We start from the raw sequence: 20,630 nt of genomic DNA, 5'->3' as shown, positions 1-20,630 counted from the left end.
CATGAGTTATGGACAATCATTGGTCATATTTCAACACGAGCTATGAACAATTATTGTTCATACCTCAATATGAGTTATGTTCACCTATTTAGAGTATAAACAATTATTGTTCATATATCAACATAAGGTAATTACATAAATAGTAAAATCGATAAATATTTATTTTAAATCTAGATTATTTGTCTTTACAAGTTATTTCAATTAAAAAAATTGGGATTTAAAGTTATTTTCACCATAAAATTGTCCTTGCAAGCGATTTCGAAAAATAACTGTTTTAGAGGGTGATTTTGATCGTTTAGCGGTCCATTTTATGGAAACTGCATTACAATGAGATGATATGAGTGGCTCACTTATTTATTTGAAAAGGGCTGCCCATTAGTGTTGCCCTTTTTGAGTGGAATAGGTAAGAAGAACATGTATACAAGATAGACCAAAAAAATTCTTAATAGACTCCAAGACCAAAGTTTTTCGCAGAAACATCGTAGAAGCACAATACGCAAATGTTGTCCAGGGAAGAAGTTTAGTGCACATAAAATTTTGACACAATTTTCATAAATTTTTTGGAATATGGATCAATCGGAATTGTACCAATTGCCACAAAATGTTGCCGCATTTAATTGCTCGTTTTTATTTCGAGTCTCGTAACCTGTTCATACTTCACACGGCATTACAATACAAACACAGAAAACCAATACCAATTAAGCGAGGAAAAAACGAAGTGGAGCTCGGAATAACTCGAGTGGCCTTACCCCACACGGACACACCCAACTAGAAGTGTAAGAACCACCCAAGCACTACCAGAAAACCATAATTAAGCACCACTGGTGTCGGTCCAGACAGTGACTCAATTCCTCCTCTAGATTAATAATTGCTAGCTAATTCCAACACAACAACAGCGTACATCCAACTTTAACCCATAATATAAGGCTAAATCTTTAAGGCCCCATAATATAATAAACAGCCCATATTACTTGCGCACGATACAGCTCGCGCACAACTTACTCATTTCAATTTTATACTACAGAAACATTGACTATTTGTTCTACCCTCCACCTGAATTTCAACATTCAAGTTTCGACTATATCCTACTGTTTTTTTCAACACATCAGCCGTCACCCATTTTTCTTCTCCTCCAAAATAAGTCCAAACCAAAATTTCCAACCTTTCTCTGTAATGAACAAACCATCTCCAATGGAAGTTAAAGTTAGAACGGTTCGTTCACTTGTAAACAGGCTCAGTTCAATTTCCGAACAAACTCAACTCGATGCAATATGCCAACTTCGTCTCATGACAAAACACGACCCGGACTCACGCTCCTTAATTGGCGAATCCAGCGCGCTCCCAATCTTAACAGAAACCCTCTACTCCCCTATACAAACCGCACAAGAAAACGCAGTTGCCACCCTACTCAACATCTCTATTTCCAGTCGTGATCTTCTCATGTCTACACGTGGCATCCTCGACGCACTGTCTCATCTCCTTCGTCTTCAGTCTTCATCGCAAACTTCTCTCCAAACAGCTGCAGCTACACTTTACAGTCTCCTTCTCGTTGATTCCTACCGGCCCATCATTGGCGCGAAACGTGATATAGTTTACGCGTTGATAGAAATCATAAAATGTCAAAATTCAGTACCAAGAACAATTAAAGACGGGTTAAAAGCATTATTTGGTGTGGCACTTTATCCATTAAATCGAGCTAATATGATTGATCTTGGTATAGTGGGTCCACTTTTTTCATTAGTAGTGAAAGATGGAAGGTTGGGTATAGTGGAAGATGCAACAGCTGTTATTGCACAAGTTGCTGGGTGTTATGAAAGTGGGGAAGCGTTTAAGAAAGTTTCTGGGATTGGAGTGTTGGTAGATTTGTTAGATAAGGAGACAGGGTCGAGTATTAGAGCCAGGGAGAATGCTGTGTCGGCTTTATTGAATATGATTCGGTGTGGAGACGAGAAGATTGTTGAAGATGTGAAGGAGTTTGGGGTGGAGTTTTTATTGGAGAGTATTTGTGATGTTGCTGAAAATGGGAGTAGTAAAGCTAAGAATAAGGCTAATGATTTGTTAAATTTACTTGATGGGGAAGAGATTCGATACTCGTGTTCTGGAAACTCACTTGATCGGGAGGAGGTTGGATACTCGTTTTCTGGAAACTCAACTTCTGGTGAACTGAATGTTTGAGATTTGAGGATTGTGTAGATATGGCTATGATGTATTTCTTCATTCAGTTGCAACTAAGAGAATGTGAGATATGAGGCGAAGAGAAAGCTGAATGATTAGTTTGACATAATTGATCCAAGAGATCTACTAGCACACTGACATCGGTATTAATGGTTTGATCTTGATCTAATTAGCTACAAGTCTAATTTCGTGTTGTATGTATGATAAATCTAGTTGAATGTTCATTCTTTGTGTGTTGTCTGTGTGTGGCATAGTGATAGGTTGTGTTCTTAGTCAGCGAGTTTGCACTTTTTTGGTTGTGTTATTGTAGATTCTTAAGCACTGACTTAAAAATATAATGATATCTCCTTATACAGAACATCTGTTTTTCTTCTACTTCTTGTTCTTCGTGATTAAAATGCAAATGTTGAACGCAATTGTTTAGACTTCTTAATCAAGTATCCCAACTCCTAAGCACATTGACAAGCAGACAATTTCAGTTCCGACTTCCGACAACCAAATGTATGTGTTCCAGATAGAGGGTTATAGGCAAGAATTCAAGTTCATTCATCCATACTTTAAAAAAAAAAAAAAAGTTTGAGGTTACAGACCCCTTGTTCATTAGTTTAAAATCTGAAATACATATGACCTGTTTGGTCTCACCTACAATAGTTTGAAGTCTAGCTTTAAGGGGAGGTACAAAGTAGTTACAACCATTATAAGATTCTAGAGCTGTCAAATAATCAGAAGTCCTATTACATTCTCGAAAAACATGTGTGAATTCAACACGAAGCATCCTAGAAACTACATCTTTAATGGCAGCGGGAAGATCCTAACAACACCAAAGAGCCATTTCCTTGCCCAGTAAAATATGAATCGCATTCAAGGAGTCTGAAGCAACTAAGATCTGCCTTTTTCGCAATATCTCACAACCAAGTAACTCATCATAGATGGCTTTCAGTTCTTGATATAAAATTGACCTAGTACCTCCTGAACCTGAGTAAGCAAGAAGAACGCCTCCATTGCAATCTTGAATGGTGCCTTCAGCTCCAAAATGATCATCTGTCACAGAAGCATCAGAATTGAGCTTGATTGTGTCTCCATCAAGCTTGGTCCAGATACAACTGGTAGGAGTACTTTGTCTATAGGTAGCCATGATACCAAGTCTATCCATAAGGAGTTTAGCATCCTGATTTAGAATCACGTTTGCAAAAAATCCCCTAGAGATGAACCTTCAAGGAGTTCATGAGAGAAGTACAAACCACTTGCCATGGTTGTGACTTATGTTCAAATCTTCGCTGGTTACACTCATTCCAAATGAAACTAACAGCGGCACAAGCAAATGCTTTGAGAATCTCAGCTGATGATGTGTTGGATCTGCAGATTCTCATAATTTCATGTCACTCACTATTCGAGGTCGTAGTAAAAGCACTAAGACCTATATAGGATTTGACTCGACTCGAGATGGAGGAGGAGTAATTGCAATCAAAGAATAGATGATTTTAGTTCTCTCACCAGATTACACAAACACCAATTTGATGTCCGAAGAACCTTCGTTTTAACCAACTTATCTTGTGTGGGCCAAACTATTCGCAAATAGTTGCCAAACAAGTGAAGGAATGTTTGGGCATGACATGCTTGCCCCAAACAAGGTTATACCATATCACTTTCTCTCTTGGAATTCGCAAGGCTTCATAAGTTGACTTGGATGAGAAAATGCCATTAGAACTAGGAGTCCAAATAATCTTATTAACATGTAAGAGAATATGTTGATAGTGGTTCCTAAGATTATGTTCTTTAGAGGCCCTTGAGGAAGGTTTAAAACAATATCATTCCAAGATCCTGTTGTTAGAATAGAATTAACTTTTGCATCCAAAGGAACTTGCAAGTGAGTTCTGGCTTCTAGCAAATCAATGAAAAGAGTCACAGAGCACCATGGGTCATACCAAACATGAATAAGTTCACCATTGGAGATGTTGTATTTGATGAACTTCTTAGCATCATCCCTAGACTTCAAGATATGACACCAAACCCATGAGCAATCTTTCAGGATCTTGAGGTGTTAGAAATAATCATTCTTAATGTGATTTTGTCATGTCCAAGTTGTCCAAAGAGTTAGAGTTATCTTTTGAGACAAGTCTAAAAACAAGACCAAGGTAAGATGTTTTGTTCCATAATCTCAAATCCATAATGCCGAGTCTCCCTTCCTTTTTTCTTAGAGCACTTCTACCTTTACTTGCGTGATATATACATATTTCCATTGACGGCCCACTCCAGAGGAATTTATTATAGATTTTTGTAATCTCATCTAGGACAGAGATGGGGAAAATGAAAGTCCTAGCCCAGTAAACATGGAAAGAAGAGAGGACAAAATGGATCAATTCAAGTCTGCCAACATGAGAAAGGCATCTTGATTTCCAATTTTGAATACTGCTTGTTACCTTTTCGATCAGAGGTTGGCATTCCCTGATACCAAACCTAGCAGAAACTAAAGATAGTCCCAGGTAGGTGACTAGAAGTTGGACAAGTTTCACCTCTATGATATTAGATAAGAAATGACTTTCTTCAACACTCGACCCTCCAATGATAAGAGAAGTTTTGGAGTCGTCATTCATGGATACTTGTGTACCCTTTTATGTATCCACTTCAACCACCGTTTAGAGTTTTAGACTTTTAGTATGATCAGCTTTTTGTTTCATAGAAAGGTGCCAACTAGCAAAGTTGGTAAAACCTTTAGGTGATATACTAGAGGTATGGGGTTCGACCCTCTGCATAAATGAGTTATTGATCTCGTTTGAAAACAGACTTGCCAATAAAAAAAAAAAATGGTCAAAGCGGGTGACCCTGATTTTTGTGGGAGAGGATGCTTATTTAGGGGAGCAGTTGGAGCTTTTTCATTACATCTGTAGCATCGCCGTTACCTCATGTTTATGATTATTGCAGGTTGCAATTATTCGACATTATCATTGAGTCGGAAATGTTCAAATGTCTACTTATTCATTATGAATCCCATCCACCTTGGGACAAAAAGAAAAAGAATAAACAAGTTTTAACCAGAGCTTGGGAGAAAAAGAAAAAGAATAAACAAATTTCAACCAGAGGTTGCCAGCTCAACCCTATAGAAGAATATGCAACTACTTAGGGCCCCAGCAGTCCAAAGGCCCCAACTTAGTCCACACTAGTTTGGGTTCATTTTTCATTTTTATGATTTTTTTAATTATTTTATAATAGTTAAAAACTTATATAATATAATAACATTTGAAAAAACATTAATTGAATTGAACACAAGAAAATGCAATTATATTATCAAACAAACCCCTCGTTTCCCACACTTTTACAACAAAAAAACTTTTAATTATCTAATGCAAAAAGTGAGTATAATAAGAGCATCTTTAGGAGAGCAACAAAAAAAAACACCAAAATTTTGAACCAAACCAAACACCAAACCAAAAAAACACCAACCATCTTTAGGAACAACACCAAATTTTTGACATCAAATGACGCGTTTTGGATTAACCGCGCCATATAGCCCACGCGGTTTTCCCAAAACCGTGCCACTAAAACCCATATGACAAGTCCAAGCCCGCAAAACCGCGCGGTGTTCTCAACACCGCGTGCTATTTCTATATATACATGACCAAAACCGCGCGGTTCAATCACTTACAACTTTTCTCTCAATTATAAACCTTTTCCTTAGTAAAAAAAAAACACAAAAACCTACCTAAACTCTTGAAATTTTATATGGATCCTTTTGAACTTTTCGAGAGTGATGACGATAATGACGATGTGTATTGGCAGTACACAAACGACATTGGCGATGAGGGAGAGGTACAAGAACCCGAGGAAGTACAAAACGGTGGGGGAGAAAAAGCCGAGAATGTCGCGCCGACTGATAGACATTCCTATGTACTTGAGTATCAGTTGAACGACTTCGATTGACAATTTAATCCTGGTGAAGCATTTGATATGCAAGTTGTGTCTTCTACACGTGATACAAAACACGTGTTGAGTGCAGTGACTAATACTCAGATAATTAATTAGTTTTGATTAAATATTTTGAATATTATACAATAATTAGTTGAGTTGGACCAATTAATTATTTATCTTATATGTATTTTTTTTTCATAATATCATCATGTTATTGACTACCGAGTTAGATCGGCTTTACTTGGTGTTAGAGAGTGGTGGAAGGTTATTAAAAGTTTGGATGAGTTTGTACATATTAGAGATAATATTTTGTGTACACCTTTGGGTCTTTTGGTTGATGTTGATTATGAGAAGGCTGATTGGGCAGTGGCCATAGCTTTAGTAGAAAGATGGTGGAATACAACTCATACATTTCATTTTCCTTGTGCGGAGTTAGGGTTCACACCACTAGACTTCACCATGATTTCTGGGTTGAGTATCGGTATAGGCCAACCGATACCTTTTCATACAAATTATGAGAATATGGATAGTATGCTTATGAGTTTTCCTCGTTTGGATGCGGATGCTTATGATTCTTTTGGTATTAAGCTATCTCATATTAAAACTGCATATATAGAACCCCTCTTGCATCCTGATACACGAGCGGAGTTAGCTTTGACTATTCTACCTGGTAGTGAGGGTGCTGATGTGTATGTTAGGGCTTTTTTGATGTTTTTTATTAGGCATGTTCTATTTTTAAATAGCCATTCTACGGTATGACTTGGATATTATGCTTATGTTTCTGATTTGCATAATATGAGAGATTATGACCTTAGTAGCTCAATATATGCCAAATTGATATCGGCGTTAGATAAAGCTTCACAAACATTCAGAAGTAGAAGTCATCAGATTGCAGGATTCACAGGACTTTTAGAGATTTGGTTTTATGAGTACATTCGATGTCTTTGTCCTAACATAGACATGATTGCTGATACTCGCCCTAGATTTGCAAGTTGGTGAGGGCCTCACTTGACTCGTAACAAGGGGCAGATTAGAAATAGTGTCTGTATGGCTCATGCTCAGATTGATATTAGATCATTGTCATCTATTGAGTGGAGACCTTGGCATTTGTCTATTGCCTTTGACGATATGATCCAGTTGTGCAGCATGCTTATGTGTTGTCACATCACAAAGTTGTTTTGTCGTGACGCGGATTAGTAAGGTTTGTATGGGCTTGGCGACGGATATGTTGGGCGTTATGGAGTTCCATGTGCTCCCATGCCAGATGTTAGTGATGCAAAGTCGTGGAGTAGAACTCAAGTTCATGAAGTTCATGCCAGTTGTGGTATTTGGCCAGATGTGTCTTATTTTGTTGTTGAGCAGACTACTGATCAGTATTATAGATGGTGGAACTGTGTCTCTATGGGTCCGTTGTTGCCCCCTGTTGGTCGGGCTAGCAATTTCGAGTTTGTGAGCCTAGAAGGGATGAGACGTGAGCTACGTATTCCTCATCTGCCATAACCTGTTTACAACCCACAACCTCTGAATGCATATCATCCATCTCCTGTGTCTGCCAGTAATCCTCAGATGTTTGTCATGTGTGGACCTGATGGGGAGGCTACTTACATTTCCATTCCTGAAGTACCTCGTGCTCGTTGCCATGAGTTAGAGCCGTAGATTAATCAGTATACCACGGTGAGTTTAGTTTTTTTTTTATTCATTATATATATAATATGTACTCACAATGTATTTTATTTGATTTTCAGGCTGAGGTTCGGGAAAGATATGAGAACCAGATTTGTATGTTTGATGGGATGAGGACTGTTGTGTATCATTATAGCCAAGAAAGAGAGGAGGCATATTCTCAAACATATCAGCAATCCCAACGTGCGTATGACGAGACGCAAAAAGCGTATGAGGATATTCAGCAGGTGTACACGCAACAACATTAGGGATATGATGAACTTCAGGCTGAGGTAGTTAACCTTCGTGCAGACAGAGAAGATCTTGGTTCTCAGGTTAGGAACTTAGAGGAGCAGCTTCGGAACATCCAAATAGAGAGAGGAGAGGCATCAAGTAGTAAGAGGCATAAGAAGAGAGCTAAATAAATTTTATGTAATATAATAGGTGTCGGGGCAAAAAGTTAACCCGACACTCCCGATGTGATGGTGCTTCCGAAAGCTCGAAAGAGATGGGGATTGGGATTTTTGAGGAAGAGAGACTGCACCAACGTTCTGGTTGCCTACGTACCCAGTGAAAAATCCGGGATCAAGTCTCTTAAAACGTAGTTCTGGAGGCTGCAGAAGCCTCCGTATATATAACAATCTCCTGCCTTGGCGGCCAAGAAAGTGATTCTCGGAGATTGCTTTCCTTGATGAATCCTAGTATGATTTTATCTAAAATATGATCATTCCCCAAGATTTCATTCTATCCTTGTACAAGATCTTATCGGATTGCACTAGGATTTTTTGCTTCTGCGGATCGGATTATTGGATCAGAATCATCCGAACGGATTGGATCCATGAATTTGGGCCACCTAGATGGGACCTAGACCTGTTATGAACTTTGACGGATTAGAAGACCGAATGATCCAAAAGTGTTTATTTAGACAACCACTGGACTAGTCTGCCGCTGGTCCCACATCCGGTCTATGGTTCGAGTACACTTTGGACTGAAAATATAATGTATGGTACACACAATAGGTTTTGGATCATTTTGGATATTAGATCATAATCATAGATTTTGGATTGCACAACTATTAATTTCTTTAATTTCTTAGATTTTGGATCACAATTCTTAATTTATTCAATTGCACAATTTTTAATTTCTTAACTTCTATGCATAATTCTTAATTTCTTAACTTCTATGCACAGTTCCTAATTTTTAGAAAAAATGCACGCGGTATTGGCAAAACCGCGCCATAGAAGCCCACTTAGCAGCCCAAGCCCATGCGGTGTTGGAAAAACCGTTCGGTTTTTCTAAAACCGCGAGAGAGATTTGGTACAGCACCAAAGCTGAAACCAAATATTGGCCGATTTGGTGTTTTCATCAACAAGTGACTCTCCTGAAGTTGAAAAAACACCAAATTGTTGGTATCACTCATAAAGATGCATCAAACACCAAATATCAATATTTGGTGTTTGATGCAAGGAAAGTATCACTCATAAAGATGCTCTAAGGTGGTAGAAGGGTGTGTGTGTGGGGTGGGGGACTACAAAGGAAAAGATAAAACAAAAAACAAAATGAAGGTGCAGGGATTCGAACCACGATGTTGCCACACCTACTTAATGAAGTCCAAAGTCAAAGATTTAAACTATAACAAATGAAGTTTTGTGCTACACCTCCGGTTTCTTTGCCTAATTAATTATATATTTAAAGCAATGTGGAGCAATGGGCATTGACCTCAACGTGTTGTTGGGCCAAAATAGCTAGTGGGCTGTGCCATGTACGACAAACAAATGCATTTTCTTATGGCAAATATTTTCTCATGAAATTTTTTGTCCTTTGAATCAAGAAATGGCATGCACTATGTCTAGAATGTGGCTACAGTGAATGTGTCTCTCTCTCTCTCTCTCTCATTAGCATCAATACTATTCAGTATATTTATTAAATTTACTTGGCTAGTGATCAGTAGGCCCATATATATAGGCTTCAATTTGAAGTTAGATAGAAGGCCCAAACCGAAAATCGAACTGAACATCACATCGATTTTTATTCAAGTTTGGTTCGGTTTCGGTTTAGACTTTTAGAAAACCAAGTATATCGGTTGGTCTACGGTTTCTATAAGAACCGGACCGAGAACAATCATAGCAATGCAAGCAAGACTCCATCACTTTCACAAAAAATATGCAACAGTACACAAGACTCCATCACTTGAACTGTCGAACACAAAGGTTCCCCAATCAATCTTGTTCAACTTCTTATCGACTTTTGTTACCCTTAGTCATAGCCTAACTGACCACCATAGTCAAAGAACCTTATATGACCACCATATAAGGTTCTGTTTACAACATTTTTTATACAATACCCCCCACCGGACCCTTTAAGATGTTTTAAGAGCTAATTTTTTGTAGATAAGATGTTCTCACCATGGATATGACCTCCATAAAAAATCAGATCCTTTGAACATTTCTAAGTTTGCCAAAAAAATGGTTACAAGATTGATATTTATGGACCATTGATAAAAATTCATAGGTTGAGAGCAATTTTTTTCATGGTTAGGAGTTTTCAAATTATCTAAATTTTTTTATTATATTATATTTTTAGTATATCAGGTCCGAATAATTTTTAGTACCCTTCCAAATTAGCTGAGTATATATATATGTATTTGTTTCTCATATTATATTTATTCGGAATCAGAACCGCAAAAAAATAAAAATAAAAATAAAATAATTAAGAAACCATATAGAAATGGGTACTAAAAAGAACTTAGGCATTCATTCATAACCGTAACTGAGTAGTTTTTTCTAAAAAAAAGGGGACCCGAACCGAATGTTATTGTGTTTTTAGCACCGTAAAAAATTATAATTATAGTGTACAGACATTCATTTTTGTTATGTGAAATTCTATGTTTTAGTGTTAATATATTATTTTCATATTATTTATCATTATAAATAATTTAAAAGTATGGCTAGCAACCTTAAAAATACAATTTTATTTTTCATATTCTTGAACGAGATAATTAATAATATTAATCTTTGAAAAGTGACTCGTTTGTGTAATTTTTTTTAGTATATATTTTCAAGATAAGAAGAGTACAACACATGTGAAATAGTGAATCTCTTAAGAACAAAGAACTAGAACAGAAGTACTCGCTATATAAGAATGAGTAGTTATGGATAAGGTTCTACAATTTAATTTTAAGAACCAATAAGAACTAGAACCATAAAATTAAATGGTTCTTAGTTCTTGAGTCACTGGGAGCTAGACCATTAACACCGCCCTTACACCTCTACACTAAATGTATGTAGCCGGTAGCCCAAACTTTCCGGAACCCTCCCCCTAATATAATGATTTTGATTTTATCTTTTCTAACAATTTATAAGTATACCTCCATCACTATTTTTATCGCAATTAAAAAACGCCCAACAAAAATTTGAAACACTTCATTCACTATTTTATTTCTCAATAAAAAGCCCGATTATGTTAGAAACATCCTCCGCATTATTTTTTATATTGATTTTTTTTTTCGCAACTAAACTCAACACCTAACCGATCGTGTTAGCAACACACCCTTCAATATTTTTCTTGCAACTAAAACCTATATTAGGCTAACAAATCTAAACACCTAATTTATTAGACGGCATGGCAATTTGCTAAATTTCACATTTAGTATTTCATTAGTTTTATCATTATTTGGTTTTGATAGATGATATCTAAATTTTATATTTTTGAGCATTGTTATTGGGTGCTTAAATGAGGGATTGTTGCTCCCATCTAGAATCCAAGATTCCAAACAACTAGACTGCCATGTTACACTGCCTCTTTGACTACTCTGCGTTATTAATTGTCACAGTGACATAATATAAAACAACTTTAATAAAATATTTAAACTTAAAGCTCACATTTTCATCCTCTTCCTTGCATGGTAATACTACATGCCACAATCTGAATGAAATACTCTATGGTGCATATAAAATGAATGAGATAGTGTGCTTTTCCCCACAGTTGAATCCTTCCTACAAAACCATTTACATATCAATAATTCTAGGGCGACATTATTTTTGGTCTGGTTTAGTGACATGGATGACGTAGCAAGCTACTTCTGATTTTTTAACCTCTTTCCCATGTGACAAAAAAAAAAAAAAAAAAATCGAAAATAGCCCCCAATCCCTTCCTTTGTAATTGTAGGTATTAGGTAACATTGACTCCCAACTCTCCTTCTCTCATTACCAAAAAAGTGACTTTTAGTGGCGGACTTTTTTGCTGCGGCCATGGTTGTAGTGGCTAGATGCAGGTTGTTGCCACGGGAACTAGAAATGGTGGCAAAAGGCGCCTTTTTGCCTCGACAATATCCTTTCATGGCAAAAAGTGAATGTCTCGCAATAAATTTGAGCTAGCCGTGGCTAAATGTGTAGCATTTTGCAACGACTAAGTTGGGGCCGCGACTTTAGGTATGCCTTTTGTGGCAGCTGGATTGTGTGGTGGCTAAAAATTAATTAAAAATCAATTTTTTAATTAAAAAAAGCATAAAATATGAGTTCATTCAAGTGGACAGTTTCATTTTTACCCACCTTTATTTTGGAGAAAATTGAAATGACCCAAAATCCGAATTCTCAAACAACAACCAAAAAAGAAAAAGTAGAAAAACCAAGAGCTAGGGTTTCATTTCCATCTTCACTACTCCATTACTTCCGCGAGTCGTTCTCCATCTTTACTACTTCCATCAATTGGTCTTCACTCTTCAAGTTACTACCCAGGTAAATATACTATTAGCCAAAAGCTAAGGGTTTCACCAACGCACTTCAAATCGATCACCAATTATAATTGCTTTATCTTTTATCTTTAATTGTTGTTCTCTTATCTATATGATTCTAGCTAAAAGGTGTAATTTACTGGTTTAAAGCTTGTGTTTTCTTCTTATCTAAAGGTAAAGTTCATAACTTTGATGCATTAATTAATATCTTTTCTTGATATTTCTATTTGGAATGATCTAAACACTCACTTCTTTGAGCCAACTATAGTTTATAAACTAGTTTCCTATACTGGTTTCTTCGGCTTTGTTTCTTGTTTGAACTACTGGTACACAAATAATCCGTAAGTCTTTCTTAACCCATTTCAAACCCTTTCCATCATGCATACAAACTGTTTTGACACATTGACTTGCACATATTGTTTATGTTAGGACAAGAGCTGGGACATCGAGAGGGGATCAATTTTATGCTTCGTTTCCAAATAGGACGTAATTACTAACCGACAATTGCTAAGGTTTTCATTTTATTTTTATACTTGCTAGTTTTGTAAATGTAACTTATTTGTTTTTTAAATGATGCTGTGTTGTTTGCTTGGCAGGTATATAAATTTATGCTTTGGAATTGTTTTGAGATTCAAGATCAAATGATAGAGTTCTCCATCATGACTAATTAAACATTTTGAGCGACAAGGAAAACCACCTTTATGCACCACTCTGTAAGTTCAATGCGTGTTTTTTTTGTAATTTTTGTATGCTAATGGAATGTGTAATTGGGAGGTGAAATGGACTCTGGCGAAATGAACTTCATTGCTCAGGGGTCTCGTCAAGACAAAAAATTACATTTAGCTATAATAGTTAAATATTGTTCCATGACCATTTTGGAGGATCAGAATTGAAACTGGGAGTATATTTCTTTGCAAGTCTTGAGCTAGAATGATGAATGACTGAAAAGATTAGGGGAGCATGGTGAGTTGGTGACTGGTGAGCATTTTTGAAAGAGTAGTAGAAAGACTAGATCTCGATTTAATACCATATCTATGGGGGTAGCTTCAATGGGCTCTCATTTGTTGTAGGTGTGTATGTAATTACTTTTTAGTTATCATTAATGAAACGACAAGGGTTTTCCAACCCCTAAACTCGCACAACGAAAAAAAGTAAGAAAAAATTCAGGACCATCTATGGAATGCATATTTTAGAACTGCCTTTGGACACATTTAATTGCTGAAAAATGAAGCCAGTCCGAAATAAAATTTCTCTTATCATTCATTTTTTGTTTCTTCTTTTATTGGAACTAATGACTTATTGGTTAGTTATCCATGGTGTAAGCTGAGACATTTTCCTTTCTCTTCCAGCAATATATGGCACACCTTCTTTCTCATGGACAGCTTGATGGAAGTGGTGTATAGAGCAACTAATGAACTCCCAGTGCTATGACATCTCACATACCTCTAGGTGATATATATTTGAACACATTTTTTTGTTTATTAATGTTGCCTTAGATGATCCTTGTAACGCCCGTATTTTAAAATACGTTTTTATCTATTTAATTAATTAATTATTTATTTATTTTCAAAATTCGTCGGATTGGATCAGGATACGTGGGCCTGGTTTTGGGCCTGAGTCGGTGTTGGGCTTGGGTTTCAGACCCAAGTATATAAACACATTTTTCTAGAAAATAGGGTTCAGAGAATAATAGAATATTAAAAATGGAGGCAGAGAAAAAGCTGGATTGCTGGAGGGTGGAGCGCGACGGTTCGGACTACGAGGGATTCGTCGAGCTGTTCATACAGGTGAGTAGCTATTTTGCTATTTCACCGGATTATAATTTTCCGATAACGCCGCGATATCGCTTAAAAGTTTCGTTTATGTTTTCGGTTCATTTTATGTTATTGTCGTTTGTATCGCGGGTTGTTAAAAATATATTGGTTAAACTGTATTTTTGAAACACTGTTGGAACTGAGCTCGTTAATGGCGGCGAGCCAAACCAAACAGTTGCCCGGTTACCCTGTATACGATTTGGACGGTTGGTATACGTTTGGAAGCTGTTAGATAGTAAATCTATTGGTTGATTAAGGGTGGACGTCGGGATGGATAATTGGGAACTGTTGGAGCTTTGTAGAGACGTTAATGGCGTCGCCCACAAAAGAATGAAATCCTCCTGTTTGATATTGTTTGAACTTTTCTTTTCGTGGTTTGGTGTTGGTGGATGGAGGATTGGTGGTGGTGGAAGGTCGAGTGGGGGCAGTGAAGCCTTGAGGGAGGCGTTAATGGCGTTACTGCCATTACTGGGACTTGGGGTTTATGCGTTTTTAACAATTGTTTGAACTATGTTTGGTTATTGGTTGGTTAGTGGTGGTTGAGAGTTGTGTGGGGCTGTCGATTTGAGCTTGGAACAAGCTCTAATGGAGGCCGAAATTCCAGATCTAGATTTAGGAATAGTTTTTGGATTGTATGATTTGGAGTTTTTGCCTTTGTTAAAGTTGGTTGGGTTTGGATGGGGAGTCGAACCGACTGGATGAAAAGGTGAGATGGTGGCGGCGCGATTTGGTGGCCGGTGGTGGAAGAGAATTGGTGAAGAAGATGACACTGTTCATCTTAGTTGGGCTTTGGGCCTTGGTTGGTTATTTTGGGCCGGTTTGTTTTGTTTTGGTTTAGGCCCGATTCTATTTTAGTTGTTGGGCCCGATTTTATTTGGTTTAGTTTGGGCCCAGTTTAGGTTAAGTTTTCTTGGGCCAGTTTCTATGAGTTTGTTTTGGGCCAGTTTAGTCTAAAGCTTTTGGGCCAGTTTCTAATATTGCTTGGGGCCAGTCCATTGGACTTAAAATAGATCTAATTGGGTCTTTAAATGTTTAGATTTTCGGGTTCTAAGGTTTGGGCTTGGCCAATTGGGTCCGGACCATTACCTTAGTCACGAGCCCATGAGCCATGCACTTTGACCTTAGCCATGAACCATGGCTATGACCCTGAACCTGTCGAACACGGAGACGACAGTTTGACTTTGACCAGGATATGTTGACTTTGACCATTGACGGTTGACTTTGACCGTTGACTATGAAACGTTGACTTTTCTAGTTTTTCACATATTTGATAGTATGGACAAATATAGTAATAAAATATTGTCGATATTATATAACTTGGTTGGTCATTATCTAATTTAGATTTGACGTGAGTAGTGTGTAAAACTTTTATATATTGGGTTTTGATTGTAGACTTTTGACTGTCTAATTGTGCTACGTTTTAAGTTGTATATTGTATGGACAAATCAGATGATAAAATGCTGTGGAAGCTTGTATATATTTGGTTGTCATTATCTAAGAAAGATTTGACATTTATGTTGTGTATTTTTTTACACGTGACGATATTGAGATGTTAGGAGATATTATATTCCTAATACGTTATAATGTATGTGATACGTTGAAGCATTGTGACATGATATAATATGCTGGGATAGTTGTATTAATGCAATATCTTAGAGAAATGTATATACACTCCATTATTTTATATGTGAGATGCTAATATAGTATTGGTGAATATTTGCCCACGGGAGTGTGGTGTAGTGCAATAATATATTGGCACGTGAAAGAATGAATTTTGGTTATGAGATATAATTGAGATGTTTCTAAATATTGTGGCTTAGTGCAATAAGGCAATTGACCTGCACGTGATATAGTGGAATGTTTATGAGTCATTAATGTATGACACCTGAATAAATTACGTAACGAAAATCCTAGAACCTGACTACCACAACTCATGTGATTGGCCTTCTTCCGTTTCGATTAATCCAATGGCCTTGAGCCCCTTCCGGGCGTTTGGTAAAAGTTGAATGGCCCTCCCCGGCGTAGCGAATAGTGGCTTGATTATTCCGTTACCAAAATAGAACGATGACGCCACGATATTTTATGCCGAATAGTGGCGATACCATAGATTTGGCTTCCGTGTGAGGGATTTACCTGTGTGCGGCATCCCGCTCAGGGTGGTTACGCACGGAGTGGCTCATTATGTAAGGGAGGCATGTGGATGTACATGTTCGGCGTTGGGTTGCGATTGTGGTAGCCAGGGAAACTAGGTAAGACATAGATACGACGTGAATTTTAGGGACACGCAAAGAAAGCCTGAAATAATCTAATTATGGTAATATGCTTGGTTGGTTATTTGTTTAGTTAGAACCTAAAGCTCTCGATGGAGGAACTACATGCCTTATTTATGATCATTATAGTTTGTTGTGTAGTTAGTGGGAAGTTAAAGCCTCGATTGGAGGAACTACCTGCCTTAATTATTGTACTTAAGGATGTTTTATTAGTCGTTAAAAGTTAAAAGCCGGTGGAGGAACTATCTGCCGTAGGGATTGTGTATATATATGTATAATTATATGTTGTATTTTAGGGCTACTCACACCAGCATTGTTTATAATGCTGACCCGATTTGCATGTTTGCTTATCGGGTGTGTTCATTCAATGAACATAGTTAATAAGTTTTGACAGGTTTAGTGTTGAAGAAGAGTGGTTGCTGCGTGAGGCTCGCGTTAGCGTCGCATTTCAAGATAGGCTTGTTTTTCTTGGAGAGTGAGTCACACCTCGGAAATTGAAGAGTCGGGAACAAATAATGTTTTTTCCGAATTCTGTCGAAATTCGGGGTGTGACAATCCTATTTCAACTTTGGTATGTCAGAAGTATAGTTTAAGTAAACCCAAAATGCTTTCTTGAGTGTTTATTTAGAGTATAATTTTATATACATTTTGTGCACATATACCGGAAATTGGCCTAATGCAATTTAAAGTATAATGTTCTTATGACGTCTCCTAACAAAAAGATGAAAAAGGATATGCAAAGTGTGTATGGATGCCATCTACTTGAATTTGTTCAAGATAATTTAAAGTGGACATCCAATCTTGAACTGGAGAGATCATACTGATCGGAATTTAGGATTGCCTTGGGAAAAAAAAATAGTTACATTTGGAAAGGGAATCAATTTTTGAGAGACATAAGAAAAGGGACAGTACTTCAAGTTTATTCTGTTTTTGTTTTGTTTTTTTGTTATTTCTTGAAGTACGTGTTATTAAGTCTTTCGTCTTTATTTGAGCTCTTCTATACATGAAGAGAATATGTATAACTCCAGTAGAGATGCACACATAAATCTCAAGCGCGTGGAGAATGCTCGCATTCTGGACACAAAATCTTAAGCGCACACATAATTCTAAAACTTGCTTATGAATTATTTTTTTGATTGTTGCTCTAAAACTTAATGTGTGATTTTTACTTGTTGCAGTATAAAGAAGACGAGAGTATCACTCATTTGGGATTTGATTATTGGTTGACTGGAAAGACCAAGCCATATGACGAAGTGGCCAGGTGTATGACAAATTGACAACATGAAAAGAACTGAAGCTTGTTTTATAGTAAATATAATTTTTTTTCCCTTTTGTTCTTCCTTGTGCCAAGTTATTTATTGATTCAATGACGATATTTTGTAGCGAAGAAATATTTAATTTAATAGAAAATGTGAGATTTTTTATGTTAGAATTCTTCTTTGAAGTAGTTTATAATTTTATATATGAATACTCTAGAGAAAAAAATAAAAAATACAAATACAAACAAACAAACATTTTGCCACGACCGTGGCAATAAATACTTTTGGCAGCCACCGTGTCCGTGACAAAAAGAAATTCATTTATTTTAACAATTAAACTAATTCAAATAAAAAAAACAATGTTTTGCCACGACATGACCGTGGCTAAATGTTCACTCTCTTGCAGCGGTGGCAAAAGTCGTGGCAACAAACTTCTTTCCACACCCTTTTTTGTCTCGAGCGAGGCAAAAAGTTTTTTTGTGGCAAAACACATGTTGCCACGAATATTAGACTTTTCGCCACCACAATTGGCCGCGGCAAAAAATCATATTTTTAGTAGTGGATCTCTTCCACTGGTGAATATTGAACAATACCAACTGTTGGTTTTTTTTTATGCAAAATCTAGCATACGCATGCTGTAGGTGTACTCTCACATCTGGGCCACTTATCAGGCAAGGGTGTGTGTGTATTGCTCCAAGATGTACTGGAATCAAGGTCGTCCCTCATGTCTGCGTACTGGTACAGCAGTTGCACTCTAGAAGCTCTCTTTTTTTTTAAAAAAAAGAGAGGATGGTATTGATAAGTACCCAAAACTGTAATATAAACCCCGTAGAGACTTTACATATTGGTTAATTATGTATGTAATAAATGCAAAATAATTGTATTTCCATGCTTTTGTAGGTTTCGACACGTAAACGATGAAATTTCAACAAAACCGGTATTTTGGTATGGAAACAAGGTGAATATGCTAATTGAAAACAAAGCCTTTTTATCAAGTCCAAAAGAAGTTCATTGGAAGCTTAAATCAAGCCCATGAAGCAAGCCTGGTCAAAATGATCAATTCCGGGTCAAATCTTGTAGAAAAATCAACGAAACTTCGGAAAATCATATCTTTTGACTCCGAACTCTGTTTTGGGTGTGTGACCTGTCAAAACGATTAGTGTAACAAGCTCTACATAATTGTATATAGTTTCCATCAATTTACTAGACTAGGGGTAAAATAGGTCCGAACTAAGACAAAGTAAAAATCCAATTACTATTTATCATGATGTCATTAAGTGGAAGCTTATGTAATCGCCCACTTTCTCCACTTAATAAGTGCACAAACCACTCATAATTATTTATTTTGTAATGGGAATTACTATTCACCCACTTTCTCCACTTAGATTAAAATAAGGAATAGTAAATTCTATTATAATAGTTGATTAATTTGTAACCTTTGGATTGAAAATATAAGATGTAATCTTGGCCACCCATCCACTCCTATGAAACTATAAATAGGAGGGGTGATGCTCTAAATAAACTTGCCAATTCACTTGTGATTTGTAGCCTTGTAGCCCTTCACTCTCTTCTTCTTCTTCTCTAAATTAGGAAATAGGAGTAGGATTAAAGTAGTTGTAGAAGTAGCTATAATTTTAGTAATAAAACTTCTTATTCTTCTTCTTATTCTTCTTCATTTTTATTAGTTGTAGTTATCTCACCATGAGCTAACTCCTCCTTTGTAGAGGGTTAGATAAACCCATGTGAGGATAACTCTACTAATGAAGATTTAATTCAATTGCTTGAAATTTAACAAGTTTGATGTTTACTTCAATTACAAAATAGTTGAGTGGAAAACAAACTAGAGGTTGAAGAAATGCTCTAGAGATAGGGTGCTAATTTAATCTCTCATGCTAGTAGAATATCTTTAGAGATTTAGACATTCTACTAGGGATCAAAGTTTAATATTCACTTTGATTTGTCTATGAATCAAAGTGAATATGAAAACTAACAATTAAAATATTTCTTTCATTAATAGTAGTTTGAATCACATGGTAAATCAAACCTCCACAACTTTCTCTCTTCTATCTTCTCAAGTAATTTTAGAATTAAGTTGTTGATTGTAATTTGAAAGTGAATTAAAAGTAAGTATAATGTAAAAATTTCTACCAAAAGCCTTCTCTCCTTAAATGTTTCTTGTGATTAGTCTAGCTAAGTTGTGAACCAACACGTGCTTCAAATTTAGGCATGGGACGATACCTTTACTCGAACTATATTTCAACATGATTTGAGAGTAAGGTAATTGATTTAAGTGTGAGTTGGAGTAACGTCCAATTTAATTCTTATCAAATGGTGCTGCTGCCGTCCTGACATCTACCGAAGTGCGACAACAAAGCTCGTCTATATCACGGGGAATCCCCCCTCTTCTCTCCCTTCCATTTTTTTCTCTTTATTTTTTATTTTTTTATTTATTTTTGTCTACTATTATTTTTTAACTTTTGTTTTGTTTTTTTTTGTCACAGGTTTCATATCTTGCGAGGAAGTTCCGACATCATTTATATATCTATAAGGTGGAGTTGCGGGATGCTTTTCAAGTTCCATTTTCTACCACTCATCGACTCACTTGCTAGAGGAGTAACTTCTTGCATGATATAACCTGTTTAGACCTTGTATACGTATAATAGTGTGTATTATAGTTTTTGTATGTAAAAAAAAAAAAAAAAAAAAAAAACTCTCATAAATCTTAATCATATTCTAACGGTGTCTAGGAAACTTGAAAGTTGAGGTTACTTAATTAGGACCGTGCTTGCACGGAACCCTCCCTCATATCTTT

The 20,630-nt window shown here is 36.5% G+C and overlaps 1 protein-coding gene across 1 annotated transcript; it reads left to right on the top strand.

Annotated features, from left to right (window-relative positions):
* The first annotated feature begins 1,001 nt into the window (after nt 1-1,001).
* LOC147511966 (ARM repeat superfamily protein) lies at nt 1,002-2,550 on the top strand. Its single transcript, XM_086603539.1, has one exon. The coding sequence runs from the start codon at nt 1,174-1,176 to the stop codon at nt 2,173-2,175; it is 1,002 nt and encodes a 333-aa protein (XP_086459665.1). The 5' UTR covers nt 1,002-1,173; the 3' UTR covers nt 2,176-2,550.
* The last annotated feature ends 18,080 nt before the right edge of the window (nt 2,551-20,630 follow it).

Source organism: Coptis chinensis, chromosome 3 (genome assembly GCF_015680905.1).
Source record: "Coptis chinensis isolate HL-2020 chromosome 3, ASM1568090v1, whole genome shotgun sequence".
Lineage (NCBI taxonomy): Eukaryota > Viridiplantae > Streptophyta > Magnoliopsida > Ranunculales > Ranunculaceae > Coptis > Coptis chinensis.
This window is presented reverse-complemented; position numbering and strand designations above follow the sequence as displayed.

Coding starts and splice junctions, on each gene's coding strand:
- LOC147511966 (XM_086603539.1), top strand. CDS start 1,174: ATGAACAAACCATCTCCAATGGAAGTTAAAGTTAGAACGGTTCGTTCA.